Source organism: Balearica regulorum, chromosome 1 (genome assembly GCF_011004875.1).
Source record: "Balearica regulorum gibbericeps isolate bBalReg1 chromosome 1, bBalReg1.pri, whole genome shotgun sequence".
Taxonomy (NCBI): Eukaryota; Metazoa; Chordata; class Aves; order Gruiformes; family Gruidae; genus Balearica; species Balearica regulorum.
This window is the reverse complement of record NC_046184.1, coordinates 17,062,818-17,082,398: the sequence shown is the minus strand read 5'-3', so window position 1 is coordinate 17,082,398 and position 19,581 is coordinate 17,062,818. Positions and strand designations below refer to the sequence as shown.

Below are 19,581 nucleotides of genomic sequence, written 5' to 3'. Positions count from 1 at the left end.
TCCAGGCTTGCAATTTCAGATACTCAGTGTTTACTCAGGAAGCTGTTCCTATAGTATGCCACTGAGAGCAAAAGAGCAGGGAACAGACACACATATAGGCATAGATAGGTTTATGTTAATAACTGTTCCAGAAAAGCTACTGAAACAAGTAGTATCATACATGTCTAGCCTGTGTTTTGATACAATGTTGTATGTGAGGACTATTAGCTTCCAAGAAAACTTAACCTGCCAGTAGACCCCCACATAAGCAGCATGTTGACCGGAAGTTACTATGTCAAGTCTTAGCAGTAGAACAGGAGATTAGCCTACTTTAACAAATTAAAGAATGAATGTAGCAAACAGCCACATGATTTAAAAAAAAAAAAAAAATAAAAAAATTATTTAAGGTATTTTCAAATTCTGTTTCCTAGAACTTGGTCAAAAACACAAAAGATATTTCCAAATTCACAGTATAAAATGTTTTTACAGAAAAACAATTTCTAAGCATTAGCATATTCTTTGAGAATTCTATTTAATTAAAGGCACACTACATCTTAACAAAAGTAATGCTATTAAACTATTTTTATTACAATTAATTTTCATAGTGCTCTATATCTGTCACACATTCAACTCTTAAAACCTTGTATTTGATCTTTTTGATACAATAGTTTTATTACTATACTGCATAACATGATATACTTAAATCCAACAAACATTATAAAAGAAACACAGCTTAATCTGACAAATACAAAAAAAAATTAAAACTATATTACCATCTGCAAATACATAAGTTGCCTAGTGTTTAGCAGCAGAAATACTTAACAGGCATCTACCTGCCATCTTCATTGCTTCGATGAAATACAAGGAAAGGATCAGATTTCCCAAAAAAGTCCTTCTTGTCGAGTTTGTTTGCACAAAATTGCATTAAAACTGAATCCTGAAATGGGTAATACAGAAAAATTACATACAACATGCAGTTTACTACACTAAAATAAAATAAATTAAAAAAATAAATTGACTAATAACCATACAAATAGAAAACAAAATAAATGAAGGTATCTGCCTTCTAGATGCCCTCTACATATTCACATTCCTGCAATGTCCTTATAGTGCAGTTTGAACTGCTGAAACCACAAATTCCTTTGTAGGGGGGTGCAGAGGAAGGGTTAATTTCTATGCTAAATGCCTCAGGTTTTTTCCAGCGTTTTCTGACATCGAAAGTTCCATTCTGAGGGAAGTAGATGTGCAGGCAAGGAACGCATATTAGAATCAACTTTAAAACTCCAATGAGACACGACTAAGCCTCATTCCTTCAGTGACTTAAACTTGCAGTTGTCTGCTCTTGCTGTCTGTAAAACAAATGGCTTAGCAGCTCGCTCTTAAGAGTCTAGAAGCTTCTGGGAAATCAGCCTGGAAGATACCAAATACACCCATTCTGATAACAAAGAAGGAGAAAAGTTTCTTTGCTGTGGTCAGGCAAACTGATAGTCACACATGGTCACCTCTTTGGGCAGAGTCAAGAATGCAAGAAGGATTATAAAAGCAAAGATAAACCTGCAGGCTCACCAGCTAACTGGGGCAGGGCTGCTGGAAGACTCTTCCATAAATAAGTCAGGTGTAACAGCAGCAAGAGAAGAGTAGGGAAAATTTGGGCTCACCACTGAGTGCAGCAGGGGACCAGGTGACAAAGGACATGGAAAAGTCCATGTTTCTCATAGCCTTCCATGCCTTGGTCTTTACTGGTGAGATTTGCCTTCAAGAATCTTGGGCACCTGAGAAGGTCTGGAACAAGGATGACTTGCTTTTAGTAGAGGAGGACCAGGTAAGGAAACATTTAAACAGACTAGACATACAAAACTCCATGGGACCTGATAGGATGCACCTGTGAGCGCTGATGGAGTTGGCCAATGTCACTGTGAGGCCATGTTCGGTTATCTTTGGAAAGTCATGTTGTTCAGGAGAAGTTCCTGAGGAATGGGAGAAAGGAAATGTCACTCCTGCCTTTGAGAAAGGGCAAGGAAGAGGATCCAGGCCAGTCTTTCTTCAATCCCTGAGAAGGTGATAGAGCAAATAATCCTAGAAAACATTTCCAAACACATGAAAGACAAGAAGGTGGCTGAGAGTCATCAGCATGGATTTACAAAGGGGAAATTCATGCCTGATCAACCTGAAGCCTTCTCTCATGAAATGAGCAGCCACTCATTGGAGGAGTAGTCACTCGGTGGACGAGGGCAGACTAGTGATGTTGTTTCTCTTGACCTTAGCATGGCCTTAGACACTGTTTACCATAATATCCTTGTTCACAAACTGATGAATTACAGACTAGATAACTGGACAGTGAGGTGGACTGAAAACTGGCTGAACTGTTGGGCTTCAAAGGGTCATGATCAGTGACACAAAGTCCAGCTGCAGACCAGTCACTAGTGGTGTACCCCAGGTGTCAAAAGTGGGGTCATTCATTAATGACCTGGATGAGAGGACAGAATAGACCTTTAGCAAGTCTGCAAATGATACAAAGCTAGAAGTAGCAGCTTAACCATCAAATGGTTTTGCTGTCATTCAGAGGCACCTGTACAGGCTGGAAAACAACATGAATCTCACGGAGTTCAAGAGAGGGAAATGCCAAGAACTGCACCTGGAGGAGAATAACCCCATGCAACAGTACAGGCTGCAGGCAGAAAAAAAGGAGCTGGAAAGCAGCTTGCAGAAAAGGACTGGGGGGTCTTGGTGGACACCAAGTTGACCAATGTGCCCTTGGCAGCAAAGAAGGCCAATAGGCTGCATCAGGAAGAGTGCTGACAAAGTGGAAGAAAGTGACTCAGCACTGGTGAGGCCAGTCCTGGAATACTGCGTTCAGTTCTGGGCTCCCCAGCACAAGAAAGACATGGGCATAATGGAGCCATTCCAGCAAAAGAGTCGCTAAAATGATTAAGAGATTGGACTGTGTCTCATATGAGGAGAGGCTGAGAGAGCTGGAATTACATAGCCTGGAGAAGAGAAGGCTCAGGGGCATCTTATCAATTTGTATATATGCAAACAGGATGGAAGGGAGTAAACAGACTGCTTAGTGGTATCCAGTGGAAGAACAAGTGGTCAGAGGTACATATTGAAATACAGGAAATTCCATTTAAATACAAGAAGAAGCCTTTTTACTCTGAGTGTGGTGAAACACTGAAACAGAGACTGTGGAATCTCCTTTGACATACTGCAAACCTGATTGCACAGAGCCCTTGAGGGTTGGACTAGATGATCTCCCAAGGTGTCTTCCAACCGCAGCAATTCAATGATTCTAAAAATCTTTGCCATTCTGAATATGAGCTATAAAAGTTTGGCAAAAAATCCCAGAACAGATAAGAACTAATCCAAACACTGAATAACCTTAGGTAGAAAATATCACAGAAAAAGTATGTGACAGTGGTGAGACAGCGCAAGAGATTGTGTGAGAGAGCGTGCACATGAAAAAGCATGACCGAGAACGCAAAAGCATGCAAGAGGAAGAGATTGAGTCCCAAACTCTTTACAAGCTCCCTTCAGCGATTTTGAACTAGTCATCATATACGTAAAATTTGAGTGGGGTCAATCTGGAAGCATATGAAGGCCTTGCAAGACAGCTAGTATTTGTCTTCATTAAAAGGGAAAGAAAAAAACCCACCACAACCTGTTCTGATTATGGATTTAGAAACATATTTGTGATTTTTAAATAGTTTGTTACAACTGGGATATAAATGCTGGTCTTGGAGGATAAACTCAGAGTATCAGGAAAAAAATGCCTTTGGTCTCTTTCAAGGTTACCAGTAACTGCTTGGGGTGATGGCAAACCTCTTAAGAATGATAGGAGCTTAACTTCTTAAGAAATGTAGAAGCACAATTTCTGCAGGAAAGCAATTAAATGATGTACCCGTTTTGTCATCTGTTAGAAGTGCGAACGTTTTGATTGTGTACTATGTACAAAAGTTTGAGCTGATATAAAACACAGAAAAGACAGGCGTTTTCCATGACCATACATATTCATTCATACTAGTAGCATGGGAATTTCCTACTGCTAAATGGCAGTTAAATGAGACTGAGTTGGTGCACCCTATTAACATAACTGTGCAGGACCGGCAGGTTGTCTGCAAAACATAAATAATGAGCTCGTCTGCTATTCAAATATACCACTATACCACTTATGCAGAGAAGTAATACAAACTTGACTAAGCTGGAAATTAGGCACAAAATTAAGGATTTCTGTTTACTTCAATTATCTAATGAACTTAAGAAAATAAGGCCTAAACAGATTAGCTATCAGATATATTAATAAAAAGACAAACATGACTATTGCATAAATAAAAAAAAATAACCCCTTATGACGTGGTATAGAAGTCAGAAGTTATACAAAAGGTGAAGCATTACCTCCTCAACACCACTAAATTACAAAAACTAAGCCCCATAAATAATTCTCTTCAAGCCTCAAGGTATTTCTGTAGGTTTATCTATCTAATCTTGTACTCTCCAGATCCCCTGCACAGTCTCATCAAATGTCTGATACTATTGCCTTTCTTCATTTAAGATTTGCATTTGTCATTGGAAATTCTGCAGCCCCATCCAATATATACCATGCTTTGACAAACTGCGTCCCTCCTCAGATTCCAAGCAGCCTTTATCACCCCATATCTACAACCCTTCCTTATTCTTCCTTCCAGTCTCTTTCCCTATGATTTACGGATTGCTGCTCGCTCACTCAGTGCTGGCCTGGCTGCCAGGTGCTTTCTGAGCAGTAAGCCTCCTCCTCTGTCCAATCCACTTCTCCATGAACCCTAGGAGGGGCAGGAGCAGTGACACTCTTGGGGAAGGTCATGACCACAACATGTCTCTCCCCTTAACTAGCCAAATTCCCCACTGCCTGCCCACCCCCCCTTCCGATATTCTTCTGTTTTCTATTCAATAAGTAGGCACATGCCATTAATAGGCCATGGAAGTCTTCACTTTCTCTAAAGAAAAATGTTTAAACTTTTCTTTTCTGGCAATTCTTTGAAATACCTTACTATATTTTTCCAGTAAATATTAATTTCACATTTTTTAAATAATATGACTCGCTATTAGCACAAAATCTTTTAATTATAAGGTTAAAATTCCAAAATTTTACTTTGATGTTCATGTAATGTCAATATTCCATAATGGAAATACAATTCCATGGCTGAAACAAATGGATCTTTGTTAAAAAGTGGATACTAAGAGATTAAAATGTGATTAATTACTTCGGGAAACAAAGACTAGATTTAAAACTCATCTAAAAATAATAATAATAAAATGGTTTGTATTGTTTTCTGTTTCTTTCTGCTTCTTCTACCTAAAAGAGTAACCGATAGGAAAAAAGTATCCTAACTTCTTACATATATCACAAAATGCAAATTTAGATATTACACCTTTGATGATCTGGTGCAGTGTATAACACAAAATCATTTTCATTTTATTTTTCAAAAAGCAATAAACACACACTTACTCGGCAACAGCCTAGTTCTTCTGCTGTTACTATAACTGTTCCACATTTCTTCCCAGGAATTCCTCTGCAAGAAAATACATCACCTCAGTTCCTTAATACCATTTATGAAAGTTACAGCTGGCACAGATAAGCACAACATAAGCTTTCAAGTCATAAAACTGACAGCATGCTATTGTTTCTTTCTTCTGACACTTGTCCTGTGTAGAAAAAGTTGGTTTATCCTAAGTGAATCCGTAAATGAGTTGCATATTTATTCTAAGTCACAAGAAACAAATCAGTTTCAATTTTAAAGGAAATAGCACAATAAGTTTAAATGGGATGAAATGACAATATCAGAATTCTATTTTCCACCCTCCCATTGATGTTTTATTTAGAGAGGACTCTACAACTTACGGATTTGTGAAAAGCATCCTTTTGCAATTTTTTTACGAAAAATGTAAAATATATTTAAAACTACACATTAGCCTTATTTTACAACATCTATTATTAAATGATTATGAAGACACATAATAATCTCACCATCAGATACAGTAGTTGCAAAATAAATTATAATTCACCCAGTAAATCAAAGCAATGCTGCTGCAACACCAGAAAGCACAAAATAGACCCTTAGTATAAAGAACAATATAGTAATGGAAAAGCCACACATAACCTGATAGTATTCAGTGCCAGCAGCCTTTTATGCGGGGACAGGGACAACACGTGTGTAGGAAGTACAAGTATTGAGATGCAACTTCTTGCATTAATGCTATAGTATAAGTGAGAAGTATCCTAATATCTATTAGCATGCCCATTAGCACACGCCTTGGCAATTACTTCTAGATTTTTTTTTCAAAACTAATGGTATTGCTTATGCTCATTTTATTTCTAGTTTTTTATTTCTTTATGTCTTTCTTGAAAATAATTATTTTAATAAAATTACTTTCCAAGAAGACATTAAGGTGAAATTATATTTTCAAATTGATTGTATTTTTTAGGTTTTTCTAAGAGAACTAGAGGGCACTCCAGTTCTTCCATTATGACAAAACATTAATGTAAACATTTACTGTTGTTCTTATTTCACTTATTATTTTCCTTAATCCTTTCAAAATTTTTGCAATGCTCTACAAACTTCAAATAAGTTTAGCAAGCCTGCGGTACAATAAAGAACTGGTGTGAAGTTCTTGGAAACAGATAAAAGTTTAGAAATTATGAAGAGAGGAGCAAATACTGACGCAAATTTATACAAGCTCACTGAAACTCTTGTTAAGAAGTTGCTGTTTAAGTATATAAGGAATACATCACTGAATGCTGCTCCTATACTACGGCAGTCATTTGCCACTAACCAGAACAATACAAGACTGCTTGCCTGGACCTCCTCAGTGCTACATGGTAAGCCTGAATTTCACAAGGAAAACAGTGGGTAGCGAAACTATTAAATTAATAGTTTTTGTTGTGAAATTTTAAATGATGATTTAAATACATACAATACTTACGGCACTCTTCCATTTAATGTGGTATGACTTATAAAGTACAATACTTTAAGACCAAACAGGAGAATTTTCTTCAAATAACAGAAAAAAAATAGAATCTGGTCATTCCAAATGTTACACAGTACAATTCAGTTTTATCAGCATCTTCAAATCATATGGTTTTAAATCTGTCACCCTTCAACAGCTCAAGACTGAAAATTACTCATTGTAGCCTCTCTAGCAATGGGATATTGAAATTGAAATCTCAGATTTTCAAAAGACAAAAAAGCTGTATTTTTTCTTTTGAACAGTACTTCTTGAAACTTCAAAAACTTCTAAAATTTGGTAGTAACAGCAGTAGTAGAAATTACTTCATTATCAGAGTGATATTGACTTTACACAGTAAAATGTTTCAAGGAACAAATGACCATGAGCTTGGCTTTGAGGGAGAAGGAAGAAACAAAACTGCAGCTAAAAACCCAGAAGTTCCCAGCACCACAATTCTGTAGGTTATGCCAACTCAAATAGAAAGCACTAGTATCAGAATTACCATTACCTGAACCAAAATTCTTCCTACTTAAGTATTTGAGCCCAGTTAACTGTGCAATTAGGGACATATTTGAGACGTAGTCTGGAAAATGACAGTACTCTGAAGAAAACACATCAAATCTTTCTTTTCATATGAGAAGTCAAATGGATTTATCCCGTTTCCAAAAGATTGCTGTGTCAGATGCTAGATTGTGAAAAATACAACTCTGATTACCTCCTGAAAAGTTGGAGGCCTGAAGTAAACTGTTGATAAGCAAGTCCCATTTCATAGAATCACAGAATGGTTTAGGTTTGAAGGGACCTCAAAGCTCATCTAGTTCCACCCCCCTGCCATGATTTCTGACAAACTGGTCACCGAACAGTTGCCATTTGATAGAAAACTTTGTGCCACTCTGCCTGCAGTTATAATACATGGCAGGCAACGCCTGCCTGTCTCAAACTGAGATTTGCACATGAAGACATTTATAATGAAGACATGCTTCATTTCATCTTATGAAGGCCAAGGGTCACCCAACCCCAAGAGATACATGTGTCTGGAATTATCACTCTGAAGTATGGGGGAGACTGGAGAAGCAATACCCTAAAGATATTTGGGTGGGTATGTCAGGAAAAAAAGGAATTCTTGATTGTTGAGTAGATGTGAAAAGTACACACAGTTGTCCTTGGTTTTGGCTGGGATAGAGTTAATTTTCACAAGAAGCTGGGAAGGGACACAGCCAGGACAGCTGACCCAAACTAGCCAAAGGGGTATTCCATACCATATGATGTGATGCTCAGCATATGAAGGGGACTGGCCAGGGAGGAGGGGTCACTGCTTAGGGATGGGCTGGGCTGGGCATCCAGTTTCGAGGTGGTGAGAAAATTGCATTGTGTATCACCCACTTTGTATATTCTGTTATTAGTATTACTGTTGTTATTTTCCTCTCCCTTTGCTGTCCCAGTAAACTGTCCTTATCCCAACCCACGAGTTTTACCTTTTCCTTCCCATTCTCCCCACCATCCCACCAGAGGGTGCTTAGCTGCCAGCTGGGGCTAAACCACAACAACAGTATAATCATATCTGAAAATACTTGGGGTAAGGTTTGGCTTGATGTATCACCAAGGTTCTCAAAGACACACACCTTATAAAAGAAGGATAATATTACCATGATGGCTGGCAAAGAGGTGAAATCCTTAATTGAGATTTGCACAGAATTTCTCTATGGAACAAAAAGTTCTCATTATTCAGGAACTAAAAACTCTACCAATTGACCTCTATGGTTTGTGATGCTATTAAGTATGAACTTTGTATGCTTGTCTTGAGACTACAAGCACGAAAAAAGTACCGGACTACTTGCAGACACTAAACAGTTTGTTCTCTTACAAATTCCCTTACAAACCATTCATTACAAAAAAAAATCCTTAAGTGTAAAGTCAGCTCCCTGAAAAAATTGTCAGTGGTCACAGATCAGCCAAATGGAAGAACTTTAACTAGCAATAATGCCTTGTGAGAAAATAGAAAATAATTTCAAGCTAGTCTTATCACTGTATGAAAATACATTACTTAGAGATTCAGCATTACAGACCAGTCTTTACAGAACACCTGTAGGTGTTCTACCGTGATTACCTCTTTTTGGACAGTATTTGAGGGAGCAAATAATTTGACTGTTAGAGGAACTGAACAGCAAACCATCATCAAATGTGGACACATTTGATCCACTGAGTGGATCCACTGTGGACAGCGAGGTGAGTAGAGAACTGGCTGAATGGCAAAGCCTAGAGGGTTGTGATAAGCAGTGCAAAGTCTAGTCGGAGGCCTGTATCTAGTGGTATGCCCCAAGGGTCAGTTCTTGGCCTGGTCCTATTCAACATATTCATCAATGACCTGGATGAGGGGACAGAGTGTGCCCTCAGCAAATTCGCCGATGATACTAAGCTGGGAGGAGTGGCCGACACACAGGAAGGCTGCGCTGCCATTCAGCAAGACCTGGACAGACTAGAGAACTGGGCAAAGAAGAACCATATGAAATTCAATAAGGGCAAGTGTAGGGTCCTGCACCTAGGGAAGAACAACCCCAAGCACCAGTACAGGCTAGGGGTTGAACTGGTGGGAAGCAGTACTGCAGAGAAGGACCTGGGAGTCCTGGTGGGCAACAAGCCCTCCATGAGCCAGCAGGATGGCCAAATGGTATTCTGGGGTCCGTTAAGAAGACTGTGGCCAGCAGGGCAAGGGAGGTTATCCTCCCCCTCTACTTTGCCCTTCTGAGGCCACATCTGGAGTACTGTGTCCAGTTCTGAGCTTGACAGTTCAAGAAAGACAGGGAACTACTGGAGAGAGTCCAGCGGAGGGCTACGAGGATGACGAGGGGACTGGAGCATCTCTCTTACGAGGAAAGGCTGAGAGAGCTGAGTCTGTTTAGCCTGGAGAAGAGAAGATCTCATCAATGCTTATAAATATCTAAGGGGTGGATGTCAAGAGGATGGGGCTAGACTCTTTTCAGTGGTGCCCAGTGACAGGACAAGGGGCAATGGGCACAAACTGGAAGACAGGAAGTTCCATCTGAATACGAGGAAAAACTTCTTTACTCTGAGGGTGGCACAGCACTGGAACAGGCTGCCCAGAGAGGTTGTGGAGTCTCCTCTGGAGATATTCAAAACCCACCTGGACACCATCCTGTGCGACCTGCTCTAAGTGATCCTGCTTTAGCAGGGGGATTGGACTAGATGATCTCTAGAAGTCCCTCCCAACACCTGCCAATCCGTGAATCTGTGTAAATGAAAGGTCCTCAACAATACTGGCATGTTTCTAGGCAAGATGCAGTCTTGGGGAGTAATTATTATCTCCTTAGAACAAATGATTCCATGATTGAGACACTACATCTGCAGCACCTAGAGAAGTTTAAAAGCACACTCTGAAGACCACTTGGGCTTTAGCAAGGACTAAAAGGAGGACCTTTCCAGAGTTGGTGAAAAAGTCAGAGAAAGATGACAATTTATCTGGGAATTCAAACCTGAGAGGTTAAACAGAGCCTCCAATTTTGCAAACTGAAACTGCAACGAGGCAGAGGATAGAACATTTTTCAGATCATTCAAAAATTCACAGTCTCATCCCTGAATTTACAGAATCTAGCCCTCTGGCAGTCACAACCACAGATAAGGGGGTAGGACAAATACATAGGAAGTCCCAATTCCTGGGTTCAGATGTTTTTCTATCAATTATGTTCACAGCAAGATGACAGGAGAAAGAACTTCCCAAAATAGGCCAGCTGGCTCCAGTACAGCCTCATTAGCAGGCAATGGCACTCAGATGTGAATAACTAGCATAGAATGCTCATCAAGCTTTGCAATGGCTCTGCCTCCTCATTAAAGGGAATCCCTACAGGAATGCACTTCGATCCTGAACGAAGCATTGCTCAGAGTTATAAATGTGGGTAGGTTCTTCTCTCTAAGAAGACAGAACATGCAAATATCTAACTCTGAATAATGTCTGGGAAGGCGATGCTCTCTTGAGAGAAAAATAAAGCAGTGTCATTTATGGAAGTAGATATATCTGAACCTCATCCTTTCATGCTAATACAATTGGGGCATGAAAAGGCCAGTCTGAGTAAATCTTGCACATGAAGCTTGTCTTGAGAAGGCACTTAATGTATCTAGTAACCCAATAGGGAAAGGGAGTAAACGTTAAAATGCCAGATTCTCCATTTCACCTGCTCTGTATGAGTAGATTTATTTTCCAAGAGAAATTATTCATTCAGAGCAAATCTTCACCTCTGTACCTAGTCAGTCTGTAAAATAAAGTACCACGCTAAAGTATGTTCTTGAACAAAAACATACTTTACAAAACAAAAACGCTCATAGTCACAGGGATAACAGGCTAGCACACTACCATAACGGGAACAAGAGTCTTCTGTGACAGACCATTAAATTCAAAGCCCCTAATGATGTCAGAAACAGAGAGGGAGGTTCAGGACACATCCTCATAGCGGCCAAGACCATATACTACTAGGTTCATGCCTCAGAAGCATAATTCACTGGTGCTTATAAGACCAGTGAAACTGCAGGTCATGCTTGTCATGAAGGTGAAGAAGAAAAATGTGCTTGCATATCTTCACTTTTGCACTCACCATGAAGGTTAGTAGCAAGGTATGTTTCAGTCTCCCTGACAGACCACTGCAATGGTGACCCTCTAGGCTTGAGGTGTTTTACCTTCATTTTGATAAAAGAAAAGAGTATCCTTCCATGTTAGACTTTCTAAGGGAACTTTCCCTGGTGATATACAATCTGACTTGGAGTTGGCCAGCTCATGGCAGCCATGGAGACCTGAATCTCACGAGGCTTTTGTAGATGCCCAAAGTAGATAGATCTGAAGTTGAAGCTTCAAGTCTCTCTAATCTTCATTTTGAAAGAATGTCAGAGCTTACTTGAATGCCAATCAGAGAACGGAATTTAAGCTTCTCAAGTTGCTTAAGTACAAAAAGTACAACTTCAGTAGGGTAGCTGATTGGGAATAAAACAGCACCGGGTCTTCTCTTCTTTGGACATCCATTGGCAGAGAACAGAAAAGGCAAAATGTTAATGAACTTCAGAAATACTGAGAGAAAGAGCTCTCTGATCTCAAGTGACAGATCATAAAGAACATTCAAGCTACGTGAATGTGGACTTTACTTTGTAAAGAGAACGGTAAATTCAAAGCAATAAATATCTTTAGGAACAGAAGACATGCAATATTGCCAATTGAATTATTGTTATTTGAATATTAAGAGACATTAAACACATGCCTATAAGCAAACAATCCTGAAACGCAATGCAACAGTTTGATGAATAAAATAAGACAGCAAATGTCTCCCAGACACCAAGGTATCCAGACTTCAGAGAGTCCAGAGTGAACAGTCAACCAAGCACAGTTGTTTAGCCACAGCAATGCCAAAAGCTCCAATGACAAAATAAAACCTGAACACTGGGAAGAGCTGATAAAAAGTCATGAACACTTTCCCATTAACAAATATCTACCCACACGACATATAGGAAGGTATATTTCAAAATCTTTCAGGGGGACAACTGATTTGGGTCCATTTAGGAACTGCTATACAACAAACAGAGTATCAGAAGCCAGACCTGAACAATGCTTGTTTACCCAAGAGAAAATGTATTACACAGGCCCACACAACTGTGAAATATTTATAAGATCTTTTTTCCATAGAATCTTCACTGATATATTTTCCTTTCTCAAAGCTAATTTCAAACTTTAAACTTAATCTGTTACTCACTTCAGACTTCACTTAACCTATACCAAGTGATAACAAGCTGCTGAATGGGTGATTTTTAAACTCCATGTTTAAAATAAATTTCAAGAATTTTCTCAGGAAAAAAAAAAAGTGTAGTGCGATGAATAATTTACCACTTTGAAGACAGAAAGAGCTATAAAGACCTTCAAGAAGTCAGCAAGATTTGTCTTACTAAATATAGGCGTCTTCGAAGTCAGCACCTATCTCCGACCAAGTCACTACAGGCTTCCAGTAGAGTCAACTGATAACTAGTCAAAACAGTCAATGGAGTTGCAACGGTACAATTCACTGTGGCAGATAGCATAAGTTAGGCCTAGATAGCGAAATTTTCGCTAGTTAGCGAACTTCTGTTTTAGTAGAAGTAAACAAAATAGGGCCAATCCCTTGTCCCAGTCAACAGGATAGTGTTTGTGTGCTCAAGCAGACAGTCAAACTATGCAACCAACCTGCTCATCAAGAACTAAACCCATAGAATCACAGAATGGTTTGGGTTGGAAGGGACCTTAAAGATCATCTAGTTTCAACCCCCTGCCATGGGCAGGGACACCCTCCACTAGACGAGGTTGCCCAAAGCCCCATCCAACCTGGCCTTCAACACTTCCAGGGAGGGGGCATCCACAGCTTCTCTGGGCAACCTGGTACTGCCTCGTACCTCTGTGCTCCTTTGTGGGTGGGGAGATGGGACTTCAATGGGCTTATGGCTCTCCTGGAATGGGTCTGGAAGTAGCCAGGGCAAGGTACTGCCATTGTGCCTCTCTTCTCCTTGTTTGCAGAAAAGCTTTTTAATCACATAACCTAACACGCCTCTTCTATTATACCACTTATTACACTTGCCCTCAAGGCTATTTCCTGGACAGGCTTTTAAAAGTTTAATATCCAGAATGGGATTAAGAATCACAAAACACTGTTGTCTAATAACAACAGTATTTGCTGAAGTTAACCATTTTGTGTGATTGTATTAGAAATCCTACAATCTGATCAGCTGATTGTTCATTGTTTGTTTGTGTATCATTGGCTTTTTTTGCAGGAGCTAGATTACAATTAGCAGTTTCCTACTGTTCCACAGTAGCCATAATCTATTAAACAGTAATTTAACACTCATAATACTGATGCAGTCAATTTTAGATTTTTTGAGGGTTGTTTTGGGTTTCTTGGGGGGTTTTTTTGGGGGGGTTACTTTTTTTAGTGTTAAGTTTTATACAGTATTTATTTTATTGCAGACAACTTGTGATTAACTACTGAAATTGAAGGACATCTTAAAAAGTTAAAGTTCATCTGCAAACCTTGATGATAACAAAGTAACAGTTTTAAAAGTACCTTTTTCTGGGTAGTTTTTCAAGTTATTTAAGGAAGTGATACAGTTAAGTACTATTACTTCTAACATATGTTACTGTGTGCATAGGTGTGGTTTTAAGTTTAAATAGTGTGTTTGTAAGAGTTTTCCTGAATTATGCTGTGGATACTGAAACCACCCCCACCTGCAGAGTTGAAGAATTTATTCACCCTTAAAATGAAGTAGTTCCCAGTGTGCACAGTCCCATCAATACAGAGAAGGAAAATAATAAGCAACACGCAGTGATATTAATAGAACTCTTTATGTATAGGACAATTAAGGCCTTGATATAAAAATAAACGGTGTAAAAAGTACTGAGGTAGTCCTTGGGGCAGGAGCGTGAGGAGGGCAGGAAAGGTTGCAGGAGGGGAGATAGGGGGCAGGGAGGATTACTAGGAACTTATCCTAAAGATTCAGTCTGTAAATACAGTGATCAGGTGACTGTACTATATTTGGAACCCCTCAAAATTCAGCAAAAATGCATTTATTACCGACTTCAATTCTGAATATTAAAGAGAATATGAATCATATTGTTAAAGGATGTTGCAGCAGTAATGATCACAGCACTCATGGAATTCAGCAAGCTAACGAACAGCATACATTTGTTACAAATCATTTTGAATCATCTGCAGTTGGCCGTAAATTAGGGAAACTAAATCAAAGGCTTATTTTGATAAAACACTAAGTGCAAATGTTTTGCAAAGACTTTTCAAGTTTTTTCATATTACTCAATTTTTCAGTATGAATTGTATGATAAATGAGTCCTGCTGAATAGCTGAAATTTGCCTTTGTACAAAAAACAAATTATTGGAAATAAGACATTTACAGACAGAATTTAGTCGAGGCTAATGGACTGGAAGGGCATAATTACAGGAATGCCTCCCTACAAAGCAGTTGTAGCCAACCCCAACATTTATGATTCAAAAGGATTTGTGTTTCAGGTATGCGTAAGTCTCAGAAATTCAAGTAGATTCAATCCCATTAAAATATTTTCTAAACTTAAAATATAATTCAAGAAAGTTTACAATAGTTTTCATAATGGAAATATTTCTTTTACTTTATTTTAAAGTTTTTATGATATCATAAGGACTCTTAGATTAAAGGAAAACTATGTAAATTCTCAATTTATCAATTTAAACAGTCTGTTTGAACTGTTATTTCATCCAGAAAGAGTTCTAGTGACAACCTGAAATTATTTTTGGCATGGAAACAGAAAACTTCAGATGCTTTTCCAAGCTTACGCTTGCATTGGAATCATAAAAATTTTAAGAATTTATTTGTATTCAAGTACTGAGAAGAGTTTTTATCATGACAGCTCAACACTTCAAAGTCCTTGAAAGAGAAAATTATAGCTATCATATGTGGGTCTCCTTGAAGCTAGCCACTGTTTTCACCAAGAATAAAAGTTTAGGGCCACCTCCACAGAACATCACAACGCTATTTGATACAAACTAGATAAATGCTTTTTTAAAAATTATTTCACCAATGATATTAAGTTCTTTACATAAACAAGAAAAAAGTCTCTAATAAAATCTAAGGAAAAAGGCTACCATTAATATATTTTGGACACTGATAACAAAATACTGACTTCTGAGATTTTTCACAGACCTCAAAGCTACTACTTAAACTAATGTTTAAGTTTGAAGTTTACAAGTACAGGATACAAGACGCATTCATGAAAAGGTAAGTAAGTAATGTATAAATCATATAAATGACTAAAGATAGATATAAAAGGGTCATCTGAGTAACAGAAATTATTAATTACATCAAATGTATACATAGAAGAAAATGTACAGCTAGAAACATATTTCTTAAGAATGTTACATCAGACCAATAGTGCACCATTAATATAACTCCATTAGAGAGTTTTCCTCTATTTGCACTTATACTAAAATAATATCTAAGTATAATCTGAATTTTGCAAATTGTTGTAGTTCACCCAGATCCTATTTCTTGTTATTTGAATACAAAGTCCTGTGGCCCAGAATAAGAGAAGGCTTGCTAAGCCTGAAAACTTCTGTCCTTATAGGGAAATCAGTGATGAAGTAAATGAAGTAACCCTAGTGTATTACTCATAATGAACCCAGGAAAACGGGACAAGAAGAATGTTCCATCAGCCAGAGTAAACAAATTAATGATCATTCACTGCAGTGCAATTACTATTAAAAGAAAAAAACCAAAACCCAACAAAAATTCCAAATCAAAAAGATATCTGCATCACATGAAATGTCCAGCTATACCTTTAAATGTTTGTTTTTAATGTCATATGTGAATTTGTAGCATAAATTTATATAAGAATTGTAAAATATTGCCAATTACTCAAATATTATTTAGGAATAGAAAATGAAGGTTGTTCAAATAATTTTATTTTAAATATCTGTACATTGCTAAGAACAACGGTTTGCAAATATCAAAATCCTCTCAGTGGGAGAAAAATCCATTGATCATAAAGTTTTTGATAAATTTAGTAGGATAAATAGAAAATATTTGATATTCCAGATTGACTCATTGTTTGGGAATTGTATTATTTGGAACAATAGAAATACAAATAGGAATGTTTGGATTTGAAACAGTGAGCATTTTCTTCCTTGATGCTTGAACAACAGGCAATAAAGATTTATGATGTGTTAATTTGTGAACTAAAAAGAAAAACATTTTTAAGATTAGTATACTCAAACTATTTCTAATGCAAGATGTAATGAAGTTGACAAAAATTTTGGATGAGTCAATTCCTTTACTAATTGTCCAAATTGAAACTTAAATTATCGTAGTCTATAAAGAAAGACTTCTATTGTACCTAACAATTTATTCTCTTAGAAGCCATGTCTGTCAATTCCATATATCAAGACACCTCACAGCAAAAAAACCCCTCAGAACTCTCACCTCATGAATCAGTATGTATTCATCCAACATTCAAGAATGACATACTTACACAATTGATTTTTCCAGTCTGCTTCCTTGTGACCCAACTATTTCTCCCAGTGTACAAAACATCTGTCCCAAAAAATCCTGAAAAGCGGTAACATAAAAACTCAGAATTCATATTTCACATTGAAACAAATTTGGTTTCTCATTTATCTGGCCTGTTCACTACTGTAGAACACAGTCTGCTGAACATTGTATCTTAATAATAATTATGCAATTATGAATCACAAAATAGAATCACTATTACATATTTCACATAACACTGGGTTACATTTACACAAGTAATTCTAATGCACTGCGCTTACTATTTTTATATTGCCTTCTTCATCAACAAAAAAGAAACTAACATGGAAAAAAATTAAAAGTATTAATAACATGACTGTTTACTTTCTTTAACTACAGCATTTTAACAAATTTCTCTTTTATGAAGAGATTCTATAGGGATTCTATGTATTTATTGGAAGTTAATACGTTGGCAGAAGTTCAAGCCTGTGCATGATGTGTATGAGCATCCTGGCTTGACAATTGTACACAAACATTGCTTCAATGACAGACTTCATTTTCATGATTTATAATTAAATGTATCACTAAAAATCACCTAATTTTCATATTATATCTCTCTGTAACATTAGTATAAAAATACGAATGGAGTTTCAAACTGTTGTATGTATATTAAAAAAAAAAAAGATTATGCTGCAGTCCAACTCCTTATCTTGCAAGTGAAAAGAGCTTGTTAGCTGTTCTTCCCAGCATCAGCGGCAGTGGTGGTAACACTGTAATATTAGTAGCTTGTGAGATTTGTTCACAAATAGTAATGAGAATCAAGATACTATAATTCCTATACAGCAAACTATAACTTTATGATACTGTATATAGTAGCAAATATCTGTACAAGTAGTTCTGACTCTTCTCTCAGCCCATGCCACTCATTCCCATCTCTGAGCTGTGTTACTTATGGGTCCGTATAGCAAATTGGATCTGAGAACTAATCCCCCCTGAAGAGGAAAATAACCCTGCAAAAAATAAATTTTTGAACTAGGTCCTTTAACTGATCTGATACCTTGACACTGTTTCCATAAAGATTAAGTCTTATAAAATGGCTAAAATTCATCTGAAAATACTCAGCTCCTCATTCATTTCTAAAAACATCAGGCATGACATATTCTAAAATAACACCATTTTCTACACTGAAACTATATATTCCATGATTTTCTTTTTTTTTTTTTTTTTTTTGGTGGCATTTCTATGATTAAATCCTACCAGTTCCACAGTCTGTTACGAATGATAATTGTTCATTACTCAGCTGTTTTTCTCTTAAATCAGGAAGTTACCATGAACATAAAAGTCTAATTTCAGGTAGCCAGTTTTATAAACGTTTTACAGACACCTACAATGGCAGCACTGTCTAGTCTAGTTACTTCATACATCCTTTATAAGACTTACTTAATTTGCTTCTCATTTTGCCAGAACTGAGTCACTGAAATTCTTCAGGTTGACTCTATTTTCATCCCCCAAACTGTTCAACTATTAAATGAAACTGCCCAGTATTTCCAAAGGACTAGGTCAACAGCTATTTTTAGGAACAAGGAAGACCTTATTCAAAATGAGGTGAGTACAGCACAGGAGCAGTCTAGCTATGCAAATATTAGGGCCCTGACATTTTTCAGAAACACCAAGCTTGCAGTGCATTGCTATGAGCAAAGCTCTGCTCACTACCTACTCACTACCGAAATTCTTAAGAGCAATGGTAAAGAGATGCAGGAAGCTGGCAGCAAAAGGAACAATCCAGACCAATCTTGAGCACTTAGTAAATGTTGGAAATGAATTGCTGCAGTTAAGAAAGACATTTTTAGCTACCGTCTTTCAGAGGGTTCTCAGAGCCATTGTCTTCTTCATGTACATAATATTATATGGCATAGTTTGGACATCTTAAGCACAGATACCAAATCTACACCAGCTTGTACAGTTTTCCACTCATAGGAAATAGATATTTCTGATACTAATGTTAAAGTCTAAAGAATAAAGCTTCCCTCAACAACTGAAGATTCCAGGAAATCGGCACTGTTTAAAAACCAGGACCTAATGCGTCTGAGTGTGCTTAGCCTGTACTAATTAGAATGTAACATGCACATATGCAATTCAAGATCTGCTTGAATAGTCTTCAGAAGAACAGTGGTTCGTTTTCTCGTTTTGTCCTTTTTTCCATAAGCTCAGCAAGATACTCAAACCTTCAATTCCTGTTCCAGTAATCAAACAATGGCTCTGTATTTGCATATATCTTTGTTTGCACTGCCATAGCGATAGACTTATCTTGTGTCTTACCTTTTTTTCTTAAAACTTAATTATGAAGTTTTTGTACAAAGAAGCATGTTTCGGGGAAAAAAAGAAAATAATTCAGATAAACTAGTTACTACAGAAGTGCAAACAATGTTGGGCAGAAGCTCAGGATAAGGCTTTATCCTTGCTGAAGACAGTATAGGGAAGATTTCTATTTTCTGCATTCTCCTAGCCAGCATTGCAGTTATTCAGACACCTTTCCACGAGGACAGTGATGGAAAACAGTTTGCCAGGGCCTTTTAACCTTTACAGGGAGGACCT

At 37.6% G+C, this 19,581-nt stretch overlaps 1 protein-coding gene across 4 annotated transcripts in view; it reads right to left on the bottom strand.

The window, feature by feature from the left end:
- Positions 1–19,581, bottom strand: part of CPNE8 (copine 8) — a 111,959-nt gene that overhangs the window by 55,344 nt on the left and 37,034 nt on the right. For all 4 annotated transcript variants that reach the window (XM_075742176.1, XM_075742155.1, XM_075742167.1 and 1 more), the window contains 3 exons: positions 16,991–17,067; positions 5,462–5,525; positions 813–916 (listed from right to left, as the gene is read on the bottom strand). In XM_075742176.1, coding sequence (XP_075598291.1) covers positions 813–916; positions 5,462–5,525; positions 16,991–17,067 — 245 coding nt within the window. The remainder of the gene's footprint in view (positions 1–812; positions 917–5,461; positions 5,526–16,990; positions 17,068–19,581) is intronic.